Genomic DNA, 23,700 nt, shown 5'->3' with positions numbered 1-23,700 from the left:
CATTAGCAGCTTGTAAATTTCCAACTACTGAGCTATGGGTCTCTCTGAGGAGAAGCTTTGGAGCATATTCTACCACGTGGTGGATACAAATGAAATAATACACGTGGCAGAATTTCCCTGAAATTAGACACGTGCAGGTTTTCTCACGATGTTTTCCATCACCGACGAGCACGAGATGAATTATAAACACAAATTAAGCACATGAATATTGAATATCAAGTGGTGCTTGCCTGGGTTTGAACCCAAAATCATCGGCTAAAATGCACGCGTTCTAACCACTGGGCCATCTCGGCTCTTCATCATCATCTAAGAACCGAGATGATTATTTATTAAAAAAATATTCCCTTTCAAGTGTATTGAAAATTATTCAACCCCACATGGTGCTGCGGATTCCAAAAATATTACACTGAAATAAAAATAGACAGACTTATGTCTGAAAAAACCAAAACGAAAATTAAATAGCACAGTATAAAATTATATCAATAAAGTCAAAAATCTTTATCGAATATCGAAGTTTTACACTATCTTATTAGTTATCAAAATCTACCACCGATTCGGAAATTAACACCTCGGGCCTGAGAAGAGCCGGCGAAAGACACAGCGGGATTTTTTTTAATGTAATTTATTATTACAACTATTGTTTTATAGTATAACAATAAATATATTTTCGCTATTTGAGACAGCCTGGAGGCGATCATCTCATTCCCAAGGTGTGCAATCAACAAAGAAATAGAATAAGACCACAAGAATGATCCACGTATGCCATTATCTGAGCTTGTCTAAGCTACGTCATAGGTGTATTACAAAATCATATTTTTTTATTTACATTATCTGCTAAATGTAACCTTTGTTCTTTTGTTCTGTCACAGCTAAGTTTGCAATCAAAAATGTATCAAGGAGTATCTTATTCAAATAATGTCTACAAAATCCCTTAAACACAAAATCTATTACCGAAAAAACTCTCAGGGGAGAGTACATCTTATCAAGCCCTCATGTTGGCTTAAGGGCAACTCCAGACTTTGAGCAAGACAACAAAATAATATTTGAAAGGTTAGAAGTCCCATCAGATTTTTTTATACACGTATTAACTAATTAAAAGAATTTGTTCCTGTCCTATGAGTCACTGTGTGACTCATGATTATTTTAAACTAATATGTAACTGTTTAGATAGGAAAATTGTTAGAACATAAAATACGGCTGTAACATTACGGTATAAGCTATTAATGTTTTTTTTTTTAATTATCATTAACTATAATATGGAATCTTAGTAATCTTTGTTTTTCAATGTAATATGATCATAATCGGAGGCGACCACTTAACCCAAACAATTCATCGATGAAGACATTATTGTATCAAAATGGTTAACACTTATTTATCGAAAAAAATTACACTGTAAACTATTAGTCAATTAGACTATATCTCCTGAGAAGATGAACCATCATATCTAGACAAATATCTGTTAGGATACGTTTAACCGCTCACATACACTCATTTCGACTACAAAATATATACGTAAATAATGAATTTTAATACGACACTAACGTCGACCCAGTGTGCTCGCCCTTAGCTCCCTTGTTGGCTAAACGTTTATTTCGATGTCGTGAGTCAAAGATACAAGGCGGATACAAAAAACAAAGGACCTTTGATGAATTATGACGTCGCTCCGTAAATATTTGTGGGAACCTGTGATCAGGCAAGTACACAATCCGTAATGCCGACTAATATGAAAGAGAAAACAATAACGTTACCCCTTATCCGTTTGTTTGGTATTTATACTGAGCTGGCAAACCCCCATTCTCTAGAATTGGATGGGTGCAATTGTTTACCTTCAAAAACTCAAACTATACCGTCCGTATATTCCAAATTTGAATAAATTATCAATTCCAAATTTGAATAAATTAAATAAACAAAGAAATACATTTCATTCGATTGTCTATTAAAAATTACAGCTACTGCCTAGAATTTAAATATAAAAAAATAAAATAATTTTTAAAAAAATAAAAAAAAATATTTCATTTTACGTAGTTTCGTACTGTTAAGTTCCTATTTGGTAGTATTATATGCTAAAATGCTTACAACATTAGAAAGATAAAATTTGTTCGTTTATAATACGACTATAAACATCGAAATTAAAATATACTTTATTCCAGTAGGCTCGTTGTTATTTATAAGATTAAATTTAATGTTGCCACTCATTCAGATTGTAGATTTTATCGGAAAAACCGTCAAAAAACTCAATAGTTATCCTTTTCCACAAATAAAATTATGTACGGGAAAAAAACGACAACATTATGAACTGCTTTAATAATTGATAACCTTCCATCGTGTATTGATTTAAAAGGTTTCCATTAAAGAAAAATGTGTGCTTAGGTGCTTATGTCTTTGTCTGAATCCATTCGAAATAAGCTCCTTATAATATTAACTTGTATTAAGGAAGTACTGGTTGTATGTGTAATGATTATTTTACGTATAAACGTAACAGTTACTATAAAACCAATACAGACGATATCTTTACGAATAGTATCCGAGTGAAAAGAAAAAATTCAAATATTTTACATACTTCCCTATACTTTTTCTCAGATACGTTATTTGCGTATGGAATCGCTATTCCTCGAGTTACTAAACTCACATCAAAATGTAGATGAGAAAGAATTACACAGTCATGACATTTTTGTTCGTCGCTCTTTGGAATATGTATAACGGCACCTACTTTGTGATTACAGCTTGTTTTATTGAAATTTTTACTGAGGACCTGGTATACAAATCGAATCGAGGAAGTAATGCTCGTTCTAACTCTTCAACTGTTCGAACGTTCAAAGTTTTTATGCACATTCAATGAAGTATCAGTCGAATTTATCATCAAACTATCATTATCCTTTGTTTGAAGTTGAATAAAATTTTCTTCGTCGCCCCCTCGAGCGTCACCGAGAATAATATCAGCAGCGTCTTTAGATAAAGACGCCATTAAGCAATAAACTATTTTATATCTGACGCTAAGATTTGAAGTACGGACGGGTCGAGTGCCAAACTTTTAAAAATATAATGTTTCCGATACATAAAACCATCCAATAATATTTGCGCGGCGGCGACACGAAAACATTTCGGGCGGTATCTGTCGACAATAAAGGCCTTTCGGGCGATAAAAACTGATCTGCAAGTTCGTCGGCAACAGGAAAACAGATCTTTGGACGATCGCCAAGTTACCTGCACTACGCACCCCGATCATGCGTGTGTGTATTCAATGCCTATAACGCATAGGCAGTAAACACACACGCGTGTAAACAAAGCCATGACGTCACCAGGAACATTATTATTTACTGACTCGACAAATAATATGATTATTTATATAAATTATAGTACTTCTTTATAATCCCAATAATGCGGAACATAAATTAGAATTTTGTCGCAGCTAGGAAAAAAGACATCGAACAAAAACACAATTTGAGAAATTAATTTTGCATATTGTTATTAAACGTGCTGTTTTATCTTAACCCAGATCGATGTTAACACATTTCGATTGTTTCGCATGGATGGTCCCGATTAAGTAAATATTACCTTTCTTTTTATTCTTTACCACAAGAGGTAACAAAATCTCCAAAACCCCGGATATGTATCCTGATTTAGTAATGATGTTAGAAATAAATACGTTCATAAGATTCACATATAACTCTTTGCGTCTTTTCAACTTACCTTACTCATTACATCAACAAGTTTAAGAAAATGTGTTTGTTTTAATATAATATTTAAATGTACATCAAAGTGCCTTATAAACTTGATATTACGAAAAAATATGTCTGTTTGATGACGTGTATCTTGAGGATGTGAGCTTACATAAAATGCAGATACGCCACTTTTTCCAATATACATAACTCAGTATTGCAAACATCGTCCGATGCGCCCCTCTTTTTACTCGGCAGATTTGATGATTAATGCTCAAATTTATTATCCAAACAAATCCACGAGACAAGGTAGCTTTAAAAGTCATTTCTATTGAGACATCTAACGTAAAAAACTTAATGGGATTATATCAAAGAAAATAAAACAAATGAGCAAAGCGTTAAATTAAATAAATAAGAAAAAGTATATCTAATTAATTTACTTGTTAAATTATTATTTTTTCGGTCTATCTTATTTGATAAAAACATATTCAACTTTGTGCTAAGTTCTCTTATCAGGACGGTGTTAGGTAATCTATTTTATCTAGTCGACTGTCGACACGCATGCAAAATTTTGGGTTGATCGATTGAGAAAAGAATATTGAACAGTTCGTTTTATAAGAACTATTTTTTCAATGGAATATTAACATTTTACGATCTGTAGATAACAATAATTCGAGAACGTGTCACATATTTTATGAAAACAGATGTTCTAAACATTCCTATGTAATAAAAAACAGACGCGCAAATAAAAGTATTTTACCGAACACCTATCCTGTCATGGCTATTATTAACGGCTTAAATACCTGTGACTATGAATTGTTGGCTAATAAATGTTCGAAAAACAACCCGAACGATGTAAAACAGATTTGATAACTTTATTACATTGAAATATTTTTTAATTTTTTTATTATAATATAATCATAAAAAATATTTCATTTTTAATATTACTTACTAAACGCTTTTTCTTTTTTGCTTGTCTTACCTTACTTACCTTACGTAACTCACTTGTGAACGTTTGAAAATCGTCTTACAGTGATATTTATTATTCGTCTTGCCATTATTTCAAGTACTATAGTCGCATATCGGTACGTATATTTAGATTTTACTCTGGTTCTGACTGTTAATATATCAAGTTTGATATCATCATAAAACCAGTGATGTTAATTCAGCTTATTAATAATAAGTAATAAAGTTGGCATCCCTCAATTGGACAAAACCCTCCTCTCCTCTTGAAAAAGTTTTAAGAGCCAATTACATCCGACAGATTACACGATGTTTTTATTTGCTACCGAACACGTGATTAATTATAAACACAAATAAATCACATGAAAATAGGTAACAAATTCTCGTCTTCGAACTCAGAATCTTCTTTAAAGATTCTTGTGTTCTATCCACCGTGCCATCTCAGTTTATGTCGGCAAATTATCTATTGTGAAAGTAGCATGCGTGCTCGTACACCGATAGCAGTTAATAAATTGCTTCATAGTTATACACGTATGCAAGCAGTAAATAGTTCCACGTACGTAGAACTTTTCGACTTCCAGCTCGCGAGCTAACGTAACGTATCATTGTAGGCGCCAAGGAGACTGCGTCGGATTGTCAAACGTTTAATAGCTTCCGTGATTATCGGTTCGCTACGAAAAAGCTAAAGGTGTAATGGAGAAAAACTTTGGTGATTTTATTTTATTTCATACGGACTTAGGAACGGGGCGAGATGAAATAATCGTCTCCGTTTGAACTGGATATTTAATTTGCAACCAATTGCTCTAATACTATAAAACTTCTGAAATTCGTAGTTTGTTTCTATGTATTAGTTTCCGCCTCGACTTTGAGCTAGGGACTCAATGCAGTGGGGACGTGTATACGGAACCCAATGCCCTTTTCTATACACCTGACAGCGATTATGTAAATTTTCATAACGATGTATGAGTACCTAAGAGGTTAGAAACAAATGAACTAATTTTCGCATTTATAATATTATTTAAGATAAACACATACCTACATAATAACGTTAATATTTATATGGTACAGGACACTGAACTCTACAACGCGTTATATAAAAATAAAAAAGTTTTTTTTTGTTTTAATTTTAGCGTCATAATTTTTAGGTATGGAAAAGTATTAGAGATCGCGCAATTTCGATGACATATTTTTTTTGTATAAGATAAGTAGGCGGACGGGCTACCTGATGATAAATAAGTGCTCCAATCCAAAATTCCTTACCAATTCACAATAATTTTTGAGAACTAAGATGTTGTATCTCTTGTGCCTGTTAATACGCTTTCCTTCAAACCGTCATAAATAATACCACACAGAACCTACTTAGATGAGTAAGCGATAGTTATTTAGATGGATTTGCATACCAAGACATACAAAAAAGTCACGACTGCTACCATTTTTCCAAAATGTTATTTTACGTACTAATTTATTTACTTATCAACTACTAATACTTAAATAACGCACACTATGCTCATTCATTAATACACAAAACAAATACACCAATTTTCACATTAATAATAATATTCGTAAGATTTCCTAAAGTACACAATTCTTCGGCTGAATTATTTATCGCTATATTTAACGTCAAAGTCGCAAACACAGCGCTCGTAAATATGAGCAAAGTATAGGAAAGGTAAAATATAAGATATAAACATAAATAGTTCCAGACAACTCGGTGCTAAACGAAAAAAAAAAAGGTCTTCAAAAATTTTAACGAAACTAAATCAAGCGTGTCCGAGGAGTCGTAACGAATGAAACCAATCAGGCATAATTCCTTTGAAGATTCCCCACAAAAGATAAAAGTCCGCAATCTCTTTGGTACACTTTTTATTCCCCGCAAGGATTCACTAAAGCTGATTCAATAAGGACTCGCTCATTTATTTAACCGCGAAAATGTTAATAACTTATAATACTGACATTTTCTTATAATGAACTGAAGAAATTTCATATACATAGTGAAAGAAAACCAGTTTCGGTATGGAATTTTTGACTGATACTATTTTTATTGAAGTTTTGTTTGATGCAATGTCGCATAGTACTTTTGTATCCGAAATGCTGTATTTTGAAAGGTTTTATTTAAATACAGTTGTTCTCGCGTTTTTTGGAAAAAGTATAAAACAGCTCTTTGTGTAATATTTTTATTACGACGAACAAAAAACGTATCACAAATGTAAATACAATGAGGGGTGACATAAAATATTTGTGAACGTACATTGCTTAAGATTTCGAGGATTAAGGGATAAAGAAAATTGTAAATGCGAAAAACTCCGTACGCCATTCTAATTTTCTCCTTCAAAGAAAACATCCGACACGTCCAATATTCCTGAAAGATCACTGGTGATTTAGTTGTTAAATCCAACTTTGGGTTCTATAATCCTATCTTCATAACCGGCAGATCCATCAGTCGTCATTAAGCGGACACGCACTCTTTCCCTGTCTCACTCGTATCGTTTTTATATTTCCGTCCCTCTCATCGCACCTGTGGGAAGCAAGATTGATAAGGCCCCCGCCACACTGCGCTCTGACAGCTTGTTATTGAAAAATTGAGCGATAATCCCGGTGCGCGTTGTTGTTTAAGTTTTTTGTTTTTTCCACGCGCCGAATTTTTTTCGGCGCTTTTAACGGGAATGAAAATTGAGTGGATTTCTGTTTACGGAAAATCTTTCGTGAACTTTATTGAGTTTCCAACACGGATTTTATGTTCAATCATAGTTTATGAAGTACTGTATAAGTTAGTTCTATTTGCTTAAAATTTTGTTGCTTACATCTGTCAATTTTTTTACATACTAAAATCTATTGATACAAAGTATTTCGCTTGTTTGTTTTGATTGAAATACACGTTAGAGTGGAAGAACTAAAACGCTCACGAAGCGAATAAACATTTCGAATCGCATGTTAGTCGAATATGATATCGACTATGCGATCGTTTGTCTGCCAACTCATGGGCGTTTTTATAAGAGCCATAACACGATGTATATTTTACATTGACAACAACGTCGTGAATCGTCGTTTTTTAGCCCAATAAGCGTTTTAGTTTTGAGCCCACCAAGTAGATAAAGAAAAAATCCTGACTGACTTAAACTTCCTTCTATACTGTTAGTTACCTTAACCTTCATTTTATACTGTTAGTTAATTTATTCTGTAATAAGATATATTTTACAAACAAAAAAAATATATATCAGATAACATATATAATTTCAAAAAGAGTAAACGGTTATATCGACCTTAAAGTGAAGTCTGTTAGTCAGAATTTAATTAACAATTTAAAGTAACATGATATGTTCATAAATTTTAATTACATAAATTTTAATATATATACCTAATGTATTAATAATTGTTTAAGTTTTAACTCTATCGATGTTATGGTTATAAAATGCATACACCACAAAAAAAAACATACATCTGTTTAATCAAAGATAATTTTGTAAAAAGGAACGTACACGTTCGAATTTTAAATATTCTTTCATTTTCAAACATTATACAATAACAATACATTATTGTTATCAATCGAGAACATTCTATAACCTTGCCTTAACCACATGGCTATTGTGTTACACCATTTCCGAAGATCTCACTCATTGTTCAGAACAAATGATATTACTCCATGCCCTTCTTACTTACCCATAAGAGAGCCTTTGTCACAGTTTAATGCTTATTCAGATGTATGCAAATTACATTAATATGATGTGACATTTTGAAACAAGACAAGGCGACAGTCTGAAGAGACAGTTTCGTAACGGATTATTTTCCTTGTCAAGAAGCTTTGGATTATTTAAAGGACAATAGTTGGTATATAATACAAATTAATAATGTCCCATCACTGGGCAAGGACCTCTTAGAGGGTACTCCACCTCTGAATGACATTTACGTGCGAGTATTTGTGAGTTTGTAATATTTTCTATAGATTTTATAATATACCACTTTCTTGTCATGAGTGTGATATGCGTGTGTAGATCTAATTTATTTATCGAAGATAATAGTTTCTTTACCTATATAATTAAGTCGTTTTTTCAATTGATTTATCTGGTCTTTAGTGTATTAACTTAATTTTGTTATTTCTAATTATACAAAATGAAGTTTAACTTAAAGCTACCAACGGTGAGGAAATTACATTCTGAGAACAGGAACTCGTTCAACATTAACTATTTTTATTTTTATTTTAGAGTACCATTTCGTTTCTGTTAAGATAAAATTGAAATATTTTATTTTGGTACTGATATTGACAATACCATCCGGAAATAAATATCCCTAAAATAAAACATAGAAAGCAAAACCTTCATACTGTTTTCAGAAATTTGATAAAATTATTCATGTAAAGATATTCATTTGTAAAATAAATTCACTGCCAAGCTCATATTATGCGGTTAGTTAAACAGTAATATCATGAACCTACAGATGCGTTTGATTGCCTCCTTGTTTACTTACAACTTGCCTAAAATAAGGAAACAGAAATCTTACCTAAATTAAAATTGAATTAAGATCAAAAATAACCACTAATAATTATAATTAAAATCAGTCGATTATAGTCGATCCGAGATGGCCCAGTGGTTAGAACCCGTGCATCTTAACCGATGATTGCGGGTTCAAACCCAGGCAAGCACCACTGAATTTTCATGTGCTTAATTTGTGTTTATAATTCGTCTCGTGCTCGCTAGTGAAGGACAACACCGTGAGGAAACCTGTGTGTAATTTCAACAAAATTCTGCCACATGTGTATCCAACAACCTGCATTGGAGCTGCGTGGTGGAATATGTTCCAAATCTTCTCCTCAAAGGAAGAGGAGGGCTTAGCCCAGCAGTAGGAAATTTACAGGCTATTAATGTAATGTAAAAAAATGTACCAATTATATATTTGAAATATAAAATCAGTGTTACAAAGTAAAGCTTATCTATCACCTTAGAAGAGTTCTTCTGGACACCCTGAGCTGATAGTATAATACACTTTCTTGACTCCGAGACTAACATTTAAATGACAAGTGTGAATAAACCTTTATCAACGTTGCCCATAACAAGATGATTGATCTTATTAAACTTAAACTGAAACTTAGCGGGATCTTATATAAGATTTATTATTATATATGATTTGTGATTTGAATATAAAGTAATTGTGTACTGATTGTATTCGGAATATAATATTTGTGCTAATGCTACAATAGCCTACAATTACCTACTAAAACACAAAGGTCAAGTCACTTACGGGTTTACGATGATAACGGCTATGACTGGTTAAATGATTATCTTAATAAATGTATTGGTATGTAAAAAAATAATAGCACAGCCAAAATCTTACACTTATTTCAGCCAAGCTCTCACTCGAGTGTCTGTACTATACGCAACTTCGTCCCAAAAATTAATAGTTGAATATACTGAGGATCTTTTGTTGAGACTCGTTACAAGCTATGATGATCCAACCAGAGTAAAGGTGTAGGGAAAAATCTAAACAAACAGTCCGTTCAATTTCGTCCCATTCAATGTTTAATCAAAACGTTACACCACAGACCCGGATGATTTGACGCTACGTGTTTTTCGTTCAAGTGCAATTATGTCAAAATTTTTAATCAGAACAGATAAAAATAGTAAATATCGTAATAAAATTTCATGTTTAAATGTGTGCGTGTGTTTAAAATTATAGAATTGTCTGTGTACATCAATACCTAGACATCAGTCATGGTTATAATTATTTTTAAAAAAAAAGCGCCTAGCGCCGACTTAAGATAGTTTTGTAACTCCAAAATAGTTTTTTAATAAAACCTTTTATTAGAAAACCCAATAAAGTTATTTTATTTTAAGATTTCTAACAAATTTTCCTCTTATTTGCAGGTTGTGCGTTCGTAAAGTTCAGTTCACACCAGGAAGCGCAAGCAGCCATCACAAGTCTGCACGGCAGTCAAACTATGCCTGTAAGTACAAATATTAAATAAAATTACATTCGATTATCGGGGTTTATACAATCTCTTACTTCTTCTAAATTCACTTATACTACTAAATAGGCGTTAGAATAAACTGCCAAGTACTGCTGCGCTTTCAGTTGGAAGGATAAGTCCGCCCGTAAAGATACAGGCAAATGAAGCTTAACATTTTTGTGCCAATGATTGGCCACGTTATAATTATTGCAAAAAAATAGATTAGATGTGTTAAACGCATATATAAAACGTTAAAGAAAAAACAACGAAGTTTTATAGATGACAAAAAAGTTATCATTCGTTGATTTTCATTGTCGATAAAAAGTAACTGCTGAGCTGCTTTTCGTTTCGTCTCCATACAATGTACATATATACATTTCCGGTCCACGATGGGCACCATTTACCATTACATTTAGTTTAATCTTGTAAAACGATGATTTTACAGTACTTGTACGAGTATACCGGTATAAAGTTTGATTTTGTTTCATTTTTATTTATAATTTATTAATTTTGTGCTCTGTGTCGAAGAAAATTAGTACGAAAACAAATGTGCCGTATAAAATTCTGCCACTTTTATGACCACAAACTGTTGACAGTGTTAGCAAAATTGCATACTGACAAAAGTTATTGTTTTAATATTAACAGAGGCAAAACAAATTATCGTGCCAAATGAATTTATACGGTGTTCAGAGTATTCCAAGTTTCCGTCTTGTTTCATATCCTATGTGTCATGTTTAATGGTTGAGTTTTAGTTTAACAATAGCAAACGCCTCGAGTAACGAATCAACTGTTTGTGAAGTCTGTTTTCGAAGCTGAGAATCTTCAAAAACATTTATAATATTGAGTGGATTTTGATTTATTTAGACGTAAACCATTCCTAAGTTTTTATTTAAACGTGTATTACGAATAGAGCTCTCAGATCTCAAATCGTGGGTGTCATAAGAGCCGACTGTGGGATTTTTCATATAAATAGATCACGCAAGTTCTTCAATCACCAGCAAAGCAATAATAGTTGACGCAGTGGGTTGATAAAGTATGCTGACTTATCTTCGATGCAATTCAATAAATCATAGGTAACAAATACAGAATAACGGCAAGATAACGATGATGGCGTCTTATTTTTGGAACGAAGTTCATTTACAGCTTGTTATTTAATACATAATACATAACGAAAGGAATGTCCCAAGATAGGTCTTTAATACAAATAATTAAAGTGACTTTAATAACTTATCAAGCAAATTCCGAGATCTTCGGTTCAGATCGAGAGCATAACAAATTATTGGATAATTATGTTGAGAAATTCTTATGAGGACAGAAATTGCCCGGATTTTTTTAATTTGGCAATGTTTACACTCCTATACCCACCGAGGCGCGGGAGTGAAAATACGTAAAGCTAGATCCTACGCATGAACTCCCCGACCGTGTCAGATTGCCGTTCCTTTGGATTATTAAAGTAAGGAAATGAAGACTTTACAATTTTGCACTGTATTATCTCCTGAGTTAAAATAACAGGTTAGCCTTCGTCGAGGATGGCCGCATTCACTATTAGTTATCGGAGGATCTTTTGTCAAAAAAAATACTATATTCGCCATCTTTCTACAAGAATGTTTATAATACTAGAGAAATATGTATCAAATTTTACAACAAAATTATAAACTAAGCATCTTTGATTGAACCAATGAAATTAAAATTGTTTAAACATTGGATCACATAACAGTCTTTTTTTTTATTTTTATTTTTGATAGCTTAAAATTAATGATGGTTTATAATGGCATTCGTTCCTTTATTTGACCGACAATAATGAACTCACGTGGCAATTTCTGTTAACAACATGTCCACGCAAACACTCAACTTGTATTCCGTTGTAAGTGTGTTTACGAAGTCCAGCGTGTAGAGCATACGTTAATTATACAAAATAATAAATACGTCATCATTAAGCCTTATTAAAGTTGTCTGGTTGATTAAATGTGAACTGTTTTTAATCCTCACATATTCATCTTTAAAACTTTATTAAAATAATGTAACGTGTATTCGTATTCTATTTTTGAAATATATAACTTTTTTGGTAATTTATTTCAAAAAGCAAGACTTATAATTAATAAGGGTAGACGCACACGTAACTGTAAATTAAGCACGAATACATAAAAAAACATTTATTTTTCTCTGAAAATCTGGACAGTGATGACGATCTGTTTATGAATATGCAACTCTTCTCCTCCACACCATACCTGTCACGAGACGCTTGGAATCTCCCCCGAGCCGGTAAACACGAGTCGTAAACTATTTATTAACATATATCCCAATATCGATTTTGGAATACATTCGTGAGAGGCGATTAAGAGTACGTTCGTTTAAGCGCATCCATTAACAAAGTACATAAGCCTCTCAACATGTACTATGTTGGTAAACTAACCCACTAGCAAAGGTATTCCCAAAGACGTTGGAGTTAGGCTTGAGGCTTACCAGCGGCTGTCACTCTTAAAAAAGGAAAAATTTCTAGTTTTTTGACAGACGAAATAGAAAAATTTATATAAAATATCTTTTACCGAATGCACTTAGCTTTAGGCAGCTAAAGAATCTCTTGTTTAAACAACTTTTATTACTCTTTTTAATATGTAGCCTTTGTTGTATGCGAAGTCCAGTTCGGGGAGGTACAGCAAAAAGTCCTAAAATTGACTGTCCGGGCCAGCCGCTTAAGTTTTAATTAGCGGTTGTTTCCCTCGAGCTTCGTTGAGACTGTGTTATCGGTAAAAATACATTCGGACTGGTGAAACTTAGTGTGATTTATGTGTAAATTTCGGTCACAGGACAACATCTGATACAAAAATATATGATATGATAGTATCTCTTATACAAAAATGAATGTTAGTTTTATGACATTAATAAACTTGACAAATATTATTGCGGATATTTAGCACATATTTGATATGCCACTAAGAACCTTTTAATAACCTCTCTTATTTTAAGCTATGTTTGTCGCCAGAAAGCATTGCAGCGCATCAATTTCGATAACATTCAAGCGATCGCAATCTCATACATAACATACGTATAACATATTATAGATAGACCGGACAATGTTTTGTGTATATAATAATTTGCTAAAACTCCTTGCTATAAACATTTTGTGTATCTCTGTCGTGTAATACTTAATATTTCTAAAAGATTTTAATCGTTAGGAAAGATAATTTAATTTTAAATAAGTTTAAAAAATAAAATCATAAATTAATTTGTAATCGGTAAGCGAGTAACTACAAAGTTTCTCGCCGGTACTTCTTGGTAAAATTTAACTTCTGAACAGGTGTCTTACGTTTAATTCATCTTGCAAAATTGCGATTCAAGTGCTTGTAGAAGCTTACTTGAATAATGTATATTTGAACTAATAATTATGATAAATATATTACTATAATTCTTCACAACTCTCCTCACAATATGTTGTATGTGTGTAAGCGTACGTTAACACAGTACATATATAATTTTATTCACAATGAATGAATTAAACGAATATTTTCCTCAAAACCATATTAGAATTTATTTTAACGGCTTAAGAAAAAACTAGAATGGAGGGAAAGAAAGTTAAAGAGTAATCAACATAATGGTTCCACTGTATGGAGTAAGTTCGATTATTCAGAAATTATAACCCATTATTATCGAAGTTGATCTCGGTATCGTATCGTGACTTATGTCATATTTTGTTTTCTCTATACCGAGAAACTCTATTAATCTGAGGAGTATTCCAACAAAAAGTTTTTATATCAATTACTAGATTACGTTTCCAATCATCTGTGACGTGAGTTCGACGAGGCTTTATGATTTCGGCAATCGTAATCTTCCTGGCAAATATCCAACATTCCTCTATTAATAAAACGTGGGTGACGAAATATTTCATATAAAAATAATGGTAATATAAACACCTTATTTATTTGGAAGGACTTTGTGCATACCCCTCTGGATAGGTAGTCACTAGTCATATATTGTACCACCATATAGAAACACTTAGTATTGTTGAGTTCCAGTGATTGAGCGAGTGAATTTAATTTCAGGCATAAGATACATAGAAACATCTTACTTCCCAATGTCAATGGCTTACCGAAGCGACCTCCGTGGTCGAGTAGTGTGTACACCGGTTCTCATGGGTACGCCACTCCGAGGTCTCGGGTTCGATTCCCGGCCGAGTCAATGTAGAAAAGTTCATTAGTTTTATATGTTGTCTTGTGTCTAGATGCTTGTGGTACCGTCGTTACTTCGTTAGTCTGATTTTCCATAACACAAGTGCTTTAGCTACTTACATTGGGATCGGAGTGATGTATGTGATGTTGTCCAATATTTATTATTATGCATGGCATTATATGATGATAGGCATGCCAATCTCCATTGCTGGTGACAATTTTAATAATAAAACTACAATTACAATTAAAATTATCGTGGAACGTTATTAGAGAGTCAACTGTATCGCTTGCTCATAGATACATTAATTTAACTAGGATTCATTTGAAATTCACGTCTCAAATTTCCGAATCAATATTTTAACAAAATACAAGCACTGGCTCTTGGATACGAGGAGACAAAAACGTCATTAAGCGAAGTACAGCAAATCCAAAGGCGCGCTTTTGTGCCGCCGCCGTTAAAGGAATTATCGGCTAGCCTGCCGAATTCTATTCCCATTTCTGCCTTCGACTTGGTGCTGATAATATTTGGGATTATAGTTACGTGTATATACCTAAGTTTAATAACTACTCGCTCTGTTCGTACATTTCTATGTACACGATGTATTAAGCTTGTGAAAGGAGAAATTATATTTAAATATAACATATATTTAAAAGTATCATATGTTTTGTTGTATATTTTTATTTAATCTTTCATAAATCTCTTCGATATGTTTTATGTTTGTTTTTTTCTGGTACGTATAATAAAGTTATAAATAAATAAGTCATGAGAATTTTATTCTAAATATGATCCAAACTAATTGGTCACCACAAACTTCTAGAGAATCTTTACAGCACTTTAGTTTCAACTTGAAAACATATAATGCCATCCCAATCCACTGTTTTTAATAATTGGACTCTCGAAGGCCTTTTGCCTTATTAAGAGAAATTTTCTAGTGCCGGAGGCCCAGGCTGGGAGGACCGTTTTAACAATCTACTGGGACGTATATCAGAGAGGGCCTTGTTGGGGATATTTTATGGAAACTATAAACTTATTTCGTTTAATAACATGCCTTCGCGAGGGTCTTTTTATGAGGTAGCTAGATTAGTTTCGTGTCTTCTGCATAGTTGGTTGATTTTAATAGAAGCGATCTTTTTATGACAATTACACGATGCCGTTATGTATGGCTGTTTAAATATTATTTCGTTTTACTTTTACATTACTTTGAATAATATCCATGCGTTTCTAATTTAAACACACCCATTCACTACACATACATAGTTGTTTATCATTAGTGGTAAGTGTTATTCACCGTATTTATATATATGCCTAGAATTACGTATACAGCATTAAGTTAGCTAGCTATGACAGGTGCACTTACGGCGCCGAGCTGTCTTCACGATGTAGCTTCAAGTTGGCTGATCTCCAGGGACCTCTCTGACCTTTGCCATTTATTACTAGATTGACAAACTCATTCAACCCCTCAACCCAGACAAAGCCGTAAATTGTGATCGACCGCAATCAATTAATTTGCTTATAGGCTCCACTACGGGATATTTTCGAAAGCAGACTAATAGTACAATTGATAAAAATACCTAGACTTAAACTTGTTTAGTTCCAGATTAATTGTTATGAAAAGTTACTTGTATAATGAAACTCGTTGAAGAAAATAATTAAAAAATTCATGGCAGTTTTTCATTTGGATGATATAATGGCCAAAATTTTCATTCTTCAGCTGTAGGCACGAATAAATTTAGTTAACTAAGACAATGTTAAAATATCCGAAACGTCCGGAATAATTGGATTCCATTTTCTTAAAACTCGAAAGCCAAAGTAATCCTTACGAAACTTTCGTTTTTTTTACATAAATTGACAGCCATGAAAGGTTCCGAGATGGATCTCAAGATTGAAAGGGATTTAAAGTCGATATCTTTTTTTTCACTTATCAGGTAAATTCTACAGAATCGACTTTATAAACTTTATTCTATTCGAGTACCAGCAATTATCCATGAATGAGAAAGATCTGAAACGAGAGATAATTCAGATCTTTAAATGCCACTTAAAGTTTCAAATAATATTATACACTGGGGGAAATAGATCGCGTAACTTTTTGCTCGAAAGCGATTTCTCAATAAACACGATACGTTAATTATAAATAAATTTGCTTATTATTGAGCTCCTACTGATATTAAAATAAAAACTAATTTCAAAATAAGAACCTAATAATTATTATCGTATACCAATAAAATTAAGATGAGACCTTGGAACTGTACTGGACTCAACGAAAAAAAAACGTCGATATCAGCTATTAAACAAAAGTTACACACTAAAAATATATACAGATGAATTAAGTACATTCTCCTTTTTTGAAGTTGGTTAAAAAATTAATATATATTGCTCAGCCCATGTTTCATAAATAAATTCTTGATTATACTGTTATACGGTCCTCGTATCAACCCTCCAAGCCGCAGTATTTCATAACCATAACGAGTCTAGATTAAATAGTTACCTGGAGCACTATGCACGTACGAAGCCTGTCCCAAGTCATCAAGGAGACGATATAACCTCATATCAAATGATAAACGTATGAGCTCCGACAACCAATTATAAACCCGATCTTACTCTGGTTATATTTAGCTGTATTTTAAGTGTTACTTACAACATTAAATTTAATTAAAAATAATTTAAAATATTCCTTGATTTCATTACATTCATTGTGAAATGCATTTAAAAAAAAAATATTCTTATTTTGAAATAACTCATGCAAAATGCATTAAAATCTGTGGATTTTTGTCGAATAAACAAAAATACTCCAAAGCCCAAAACATAATCTCATGTTGTTTTTTTTTTGTTAAAACAAGGAATATTACAATGAAAGATGTCGAATAGATTGTTAAAAGCTTGTCAAACGTATCCACAAAGTCTTTCACAATTTTCATCTTGCTCTGTTTGAAGCGTTAAAGGAGCGGAGTACTATTTACTGAGCTTATGGGCGAGGCGGGCGCAAAATTAAGAGATTTCCAGCATCAGTACAAACAGTGCGAAACGACCCTTATTAAAGCGGTCCCGGTCGGGCGTCATTCAAATACGACGCGCACTGTGTATCAACATCGCAGGCATAAATAAACAGAGAAAAATATGGCTCGCAGAAATGTGTACAGACGCTAATTAGTCGAGAGCCTTTTGCAATAATTTTTCGAGTACTTTCGGATGTATAAGAACTTTTTTAGACACAACTGCGCACAACTAATTTCAACTTTTAAAAGTATTTTCAAAAGTATAAACGAAACAGCAACTTAGTTCTACTTTCAAAATATTTAAAACCCCTTTACCGCCTGCACTTTATTTTTTATTATAAATTAACAACAGTCATTAAAAACGTACTAATTTTGTTATCTAAAAATAATACGCACACGATTTACCACAGTGCGAGTAAGCATCAGGTACAACATTGTACGCCATTTTAAAATGAAGACGCAGATAAGTCTGTATATTTGTTTAGGAATCAGAGTACGTGCTGTAATCACGTTATAAAGTGTGTGAGGTTTGTATGCGTAGTTTATGAGCTCATCTGTTTACACGTTCCTACTAAGTGGATGACTTTGCGTTGATGTGAAAATGTTTTGTGTCGTGGGTAAAAAGGTTTCATATTTAAGTTACATTTTACTAGCGACCCGCTCGACTTTACAAGGATAAAATTATGAGTTTTTTACGACATTATTTATATTAAATATAGTTACAATATACACTGTACGTAAATCTTGTTTTGCATAATGTGTAATATTATCACTGTAATGTGTTGTTTTGATAATGAATAAAAATGTGAAACTAAATCATATATAAAACTATTTTATTTGATGGGAGGAATAAAAATACTATATTTTTTAATTGTTTACCAGTGTCTATGGATAGTGGATAGTGGTCCACTAAACATCGCCTTTTGCCTACACATAATGTATATATATATATATATAATTAATATATATACGTATATATATATATATATATATATATATATATAAAGTTTCTAAATATATAGCAACATAATGAGAAATGCAGCGCTCAAAACCTAATCTCATTCTGCGTATATAAAATCGAAGGGAGGATAGGTATGTCAACAAAAGTCCATTCCGACAAAATCCTTAGAATGCGTCTGGGAGCCTTCCGTGAAGAAATTGACCCAAATTGGACCCATTCAAAACTTGTAAGATCAACATGGAATCTACCGTCCTGTTTGCTCTCAAAGCAATTCCAACTAGATATTGATATTGTTCGAACTTTTAACTAATGTATTAAATGTGAATTATTAACATATTGTCAGAGGTTTTGTTAAAAACACTCTCTTATATACAAAAGAAAATTATTAGGTCTTTATATGGATTATATATAAAGGTTTTATGATACGAATACTTATATAGTAGTAGATAGCAGTTCTAATAACAGAGGAAGAAATTACTATTCTACTATTTAAGCCACTGACATTAAAATATGACGCGTTCTCGTAATGATCTGATATCTATTGTAAATATGACAAAAAATATAGGTAAAAGTTTAGCATTATGCAGCATATAGCAGCCTGTAAATTTTCCCACTGCTGAGCTAAAGGCCTCCTCTCCCTTTGAGGAGAAGGTTTGGAGCATATTCCACCACTCTGCTCCAATGCGGGTTGGCGGAATACACATGCGGCAGAATTTCGTTGAAATTATATAAAATTATGTAAAAGTTTATATAATATAAAATATTTATTAACAAAATAAAAATCGAACATCATTCTATTTTAGTAACGATGTATTTTTTTATGTTTGTCTTTGATTTTGGAAAATTATGATTTTCTCGAAAAATTTAAAAAATTAGTTTTTGTTAAAATTTGATATTATTATAATACAAAACTGTAAATTAAAAGATAAAACAAGCTATAATTTAGTTTGAACATTTCTGTTTATCGCTATGTGTGCTATTCGTAGCTAACAGTAACACCCGGTCGCAGCACGTGGCGCGATCGTTATTAAAAACATATGTTAGACACGATCTGGCGGAAACTTTGTTCTACCTTCAAATTTAGTCCAATTTAAAATAAAAGGAAATAACATTATTTTTTTTAGTCACCCAAACAAATTTATTTTAGGTATATAACCTTCATTATTTTTATTTGTATTAAATTATTTAAAAATAAACAGTTGCTAATTTAAATTTTTTTTTTTACTAAGTAAGGATCTTATATTCTACTGCCAAGCAGAAAAACTTAATATTTTTGTGTACCAGTTTGAACAGTAAGCGAGTCAATGTAACTACTGGCACAAGGGGCATTTTTGATTAATATTGTATTAACAAATCTTTTGGCAATGGTGATCACTTGCCATCACGTAGTCCATTTGTCCGTGTCAGTCCGACAAATGTGCATGTCACATAAAAAAAGTAAAACTACCACCGGTTCGGAATGTGGACTGAAAAGAAATTTACGGCAAGAAATTCAGTTATTACTCTACTCCAACAATAAAATCAACATATATCTCGCTTAAAAATCAACAAAAACTGTTTATTTATATATTGGGGATATAACATAGTATTTATATAACATAGAATCGTTCTAAGATATCTTCATAAACTATTTCTACATAGAAGCGTTTCATCAACGTAAATTTCGTAGCTTCGGGCAAAATACGAACGTTGCCTACAATTTATACAATATAACGAATATTCACGCCGTATATCCGTATGTCACAACTCTGTACCTCACTCCCCTTATTGAAAACATTTACATATCTATGTGGCCATCCCGTCCCGAGCGAATCGACTGATGCCGACGTTCCACAATAGATAAAGAAAAACGGAGAAAATTTTCTTCTTTACTTTGCATTCCTGCTTTTTATGGATATCTAAAACAAATAATATTTAATCCTTATAAAATGTTTTGAATACAAATGAGTTTATGGCAAAATCGAAATATTCTATGTTCAAGTGGGCTCATAAAAGTACTTTTGAATCGTCATATTACAGTTTTAAATGAAATATATGTTCGGATTATTTTAGTTATGTATGAACTTAGTTAGATGTTTATTTTTGTATAACAATCAGCAGAGCTCCAAGATTCCATCTTAATGACTTTGGAAAGAGTATATTCAGTTCATTCTATGAAGTCAGTAATTATTTTTCAATACTTCTCATGTTATATTTTTGTTCATTGTTGTTAAAATTCCTGATAAAAATCGTGTTACTTAACTAAAGTAAAAAAATATTATTTAATGAATTTGTTTTTGAAACGGAGTAGGATCTCACTGCCTTTATTTATATATGTACATATATATACGAAAATAAACGAAAACTTTTAACCTATGAACATTTTGGTGTATTTTTTTACTTTGAGATACAATTATTTTATTAATTATTCAATTTATATTGGCTTATAAGTTCTCATATTATAAAACATTGAAACAATTTCTAATTAATAATAACGTAAAATATAAAATTAGCCACAACAACTTGATTCCAAATAAAAAATAAAATACTATAATGCGAAGCCGACTAAACGCTCTCCAGTAATCGGGATGAAATTTATTAACATAAAATAACAAAGGGTAATTAGCCTCCGGTTTCGTTGAATGCCGGGTCTGCTCCGTGCATAAAATTATCTCAGTACCTCGGCATTAAATCAGCGAACTTGCTCCCCCTGCACCGTGCAGGTAATAATTAGGCGAGAAAACACGTAAATGCATAATTTGTATAAAAAATTTACAAGTAACTAGATACACTTAAGCAATGTACTTTATTTAAAATTACATAAAAACTTTTTTTTATTATACGTCATGTTTATTGTGTGCGTTTGATGTTTTAGTTTGTTACATGATTGTAGGTTGTCAGCATTGATAGTTTCGTGGCTTGGTTAGGACCATTTCATTTTTTTTTAAGATATAAGAACGCGGACGCGCACATGTACCATCTGATGGCAAGTGGTCACCACCGCCCAAAGACATTAGCGCTGTAAGAAATATTAACCATTCTTTACATCGCCAATACGCCACCAACATGTATTTCGGATCCAACATCACACTGGCTCACTCATCCTTCAGACCAGAACACAACAACACTAAGTACTACTGCTTAGCGGTCGAATATACGATAAGTAGGTACCCAGGCGGGATTGCACAAAACCCTACCACCAAGTAACCATTAAATACGATGTTCACCTAACACTATATAATATACAAACTACTAATTAAACATATGAAATCAGTAGTCATTTTCAGGATACCCGCAATCTTCAATTATGAATTATGTTTTCTGGCCACTACCCCATCATCAGCTATAATACCGCAAAATATCATCATAATACTTTATAATTGCTGTGTTCCTATTTTAGGGTCCAATATCAATTAAATATTGTAGCTGTTATCGTCTGTCACGTAAAGAGTGATAATCATTTATAATAAGCAAAAGGAAGAAGTATTTAGGATTAGCATTAGCAGCCTGTTAATTTTCCCACTGCTGGGCTAAAGGCCTCCTCTCCCTTTGAGGAGAAGGTTTGGAGCATATTCCACCACGCTGCTCCAATGCGGGTTAGTGGAAAACACATGTGGCAGAATTTCGTTGAAATTAGACACATGCAGGTTTCCTCCCGATGTTTTCCTTCACCGCCGAGCACGAGATGAATTATAAACACAAATGAAGCACATGAAAATTCAGTGGTGCTTGCCTGGGTTTGAACCCGAAATCATCGGTTAAGATGCACGCGTTCTAACCACTGGGCCATCTCGGGACAGTTATAATTTTCATGAAGTATTTAACTTCATGAAAATTATAACTGTCCAAATAAATAGTTTGACAACCATGAGAAACATCATACAATATAATATATAACTTAAAGTGTTCTAAGGTATATTTTATTCAAAGTAATGTTACTTTAAATGTTGTTTTTATGGAGTTATAATGTATTCGTGTCCATGTTCATTATATACAGAAACAAACACAATTACAATATTGTCATTTATTCCTTAAAATACATAAGTTTAAACGAATAACAATGTTTACAGTTCACTGTATCTTGTTGATAAATATCCGTCTAAATAGTTGTATGCATTTTGTATGTAACGAAAGTCGCATTAACGTATTGTCGTGTGTATTCAGTTTATTTTAACTAAAATCACGGGGGAGTTTCTTAATTATTATGTTTATAGCATTCAAATAGATTAACAAGAATAATTGTTTGAGTTAAAGGAATAGTATAACATTCTATTGTTGAAACTACGTCCACCAATTAGCTATGCTTATAGTTTACAATAATATATTATACATAAAAAAAATAAACATAAAATATTGTCCGTATTTAAACTCAAAATAAAAATTTAACAACTTCCCAAACACAGTATGAAATCGCCTTGGAACTATACACAACCAATACAAAATAATTATAAAAGTTCAATAAATAATATAAATAAAAACTTTTACATTTATAAAAAAAAGTCTTTTGACGTTGGTTACCAAAATAATCGCGACCAATAAAAAAAGATATAAAATTTATACGAAACGTTGTATATCATATAAGAATGTTTCGTTGAAATATGTATATATCTTTAATATGATATTAAAGATACCTACATATTTGTAGTTTCAATATTAAGTAACGAATAATCAAAATAATAAATAATTCATGTGTTGCCGATTGCAATAACGATTGCAAATAACATTTAAATTGCTATCAAAATTCGAGCTGACATTGCATTGGATTTTTATTAAACAATAAATATTCCAAACAAATGACGAATCGCAGCTGAAGAACCTAAAAATACCCGACTCTATAAATAACGTGTATTACCATCCATTATCCTTTCGACCCGTCAAAACAATCGATCCGCAATTTCGCTCCACTTGTACCACATTAAAGGCACCCTTATATATGCATCAGGGGATCCGATTTTTGCATTCGTAATGGAGATCGTTGTGTAATTATTCACTCGTTAGTGGACCAATCTATACGCTGTGTAGGATCGGCGACGCTTAGTG

The 23,700-nt window shown here is 32.3% G+C and overlaps 1 protein-coding gene across 2 annotated transcripts in view; it reads left to right on the top strand.

The window, feature by feature from the left end:
• The window catches only part of LOC125066164 (CUGBP Elav-like family member 4), a 571,369-nt gene that overhangs the window by 523,217 nt on the left and 24,452 nt on the right, over positions 1-23,700 (top strand). For both annotated transcript variants that reach the window (XM_047674113.1, XM_047674112.1), the window contains exon 4: positions 10,478-10,557. In XM_047674113.1, coding sequence (XP_047530069.1) covers positions 10,478-10,557 — 80 coding nt within the window. The remainder of the gene's footprint in view (positions 1-10,477; positions 10,558-23,700) is intronic.

This window comes from Vanessa atalanta, chromosome 9, assembly GCF_905147765.1.
Source record: "Vanessa atalanta chromosome 9, ilVanAtal1.2, whole genome shotgun sequence".
Lineage (NCBI taxonomy): Eukaryota > Metazoa > Arthropoda > Insecta > Lepidoptera > Nymphalidae > Vanessa > Vanessa atalanta.
The sequence above is the reverse complement of the archived record's forward strand: the minus strand, read 5'-3'. Positions and strand labels throughout refer to the sequence as shown.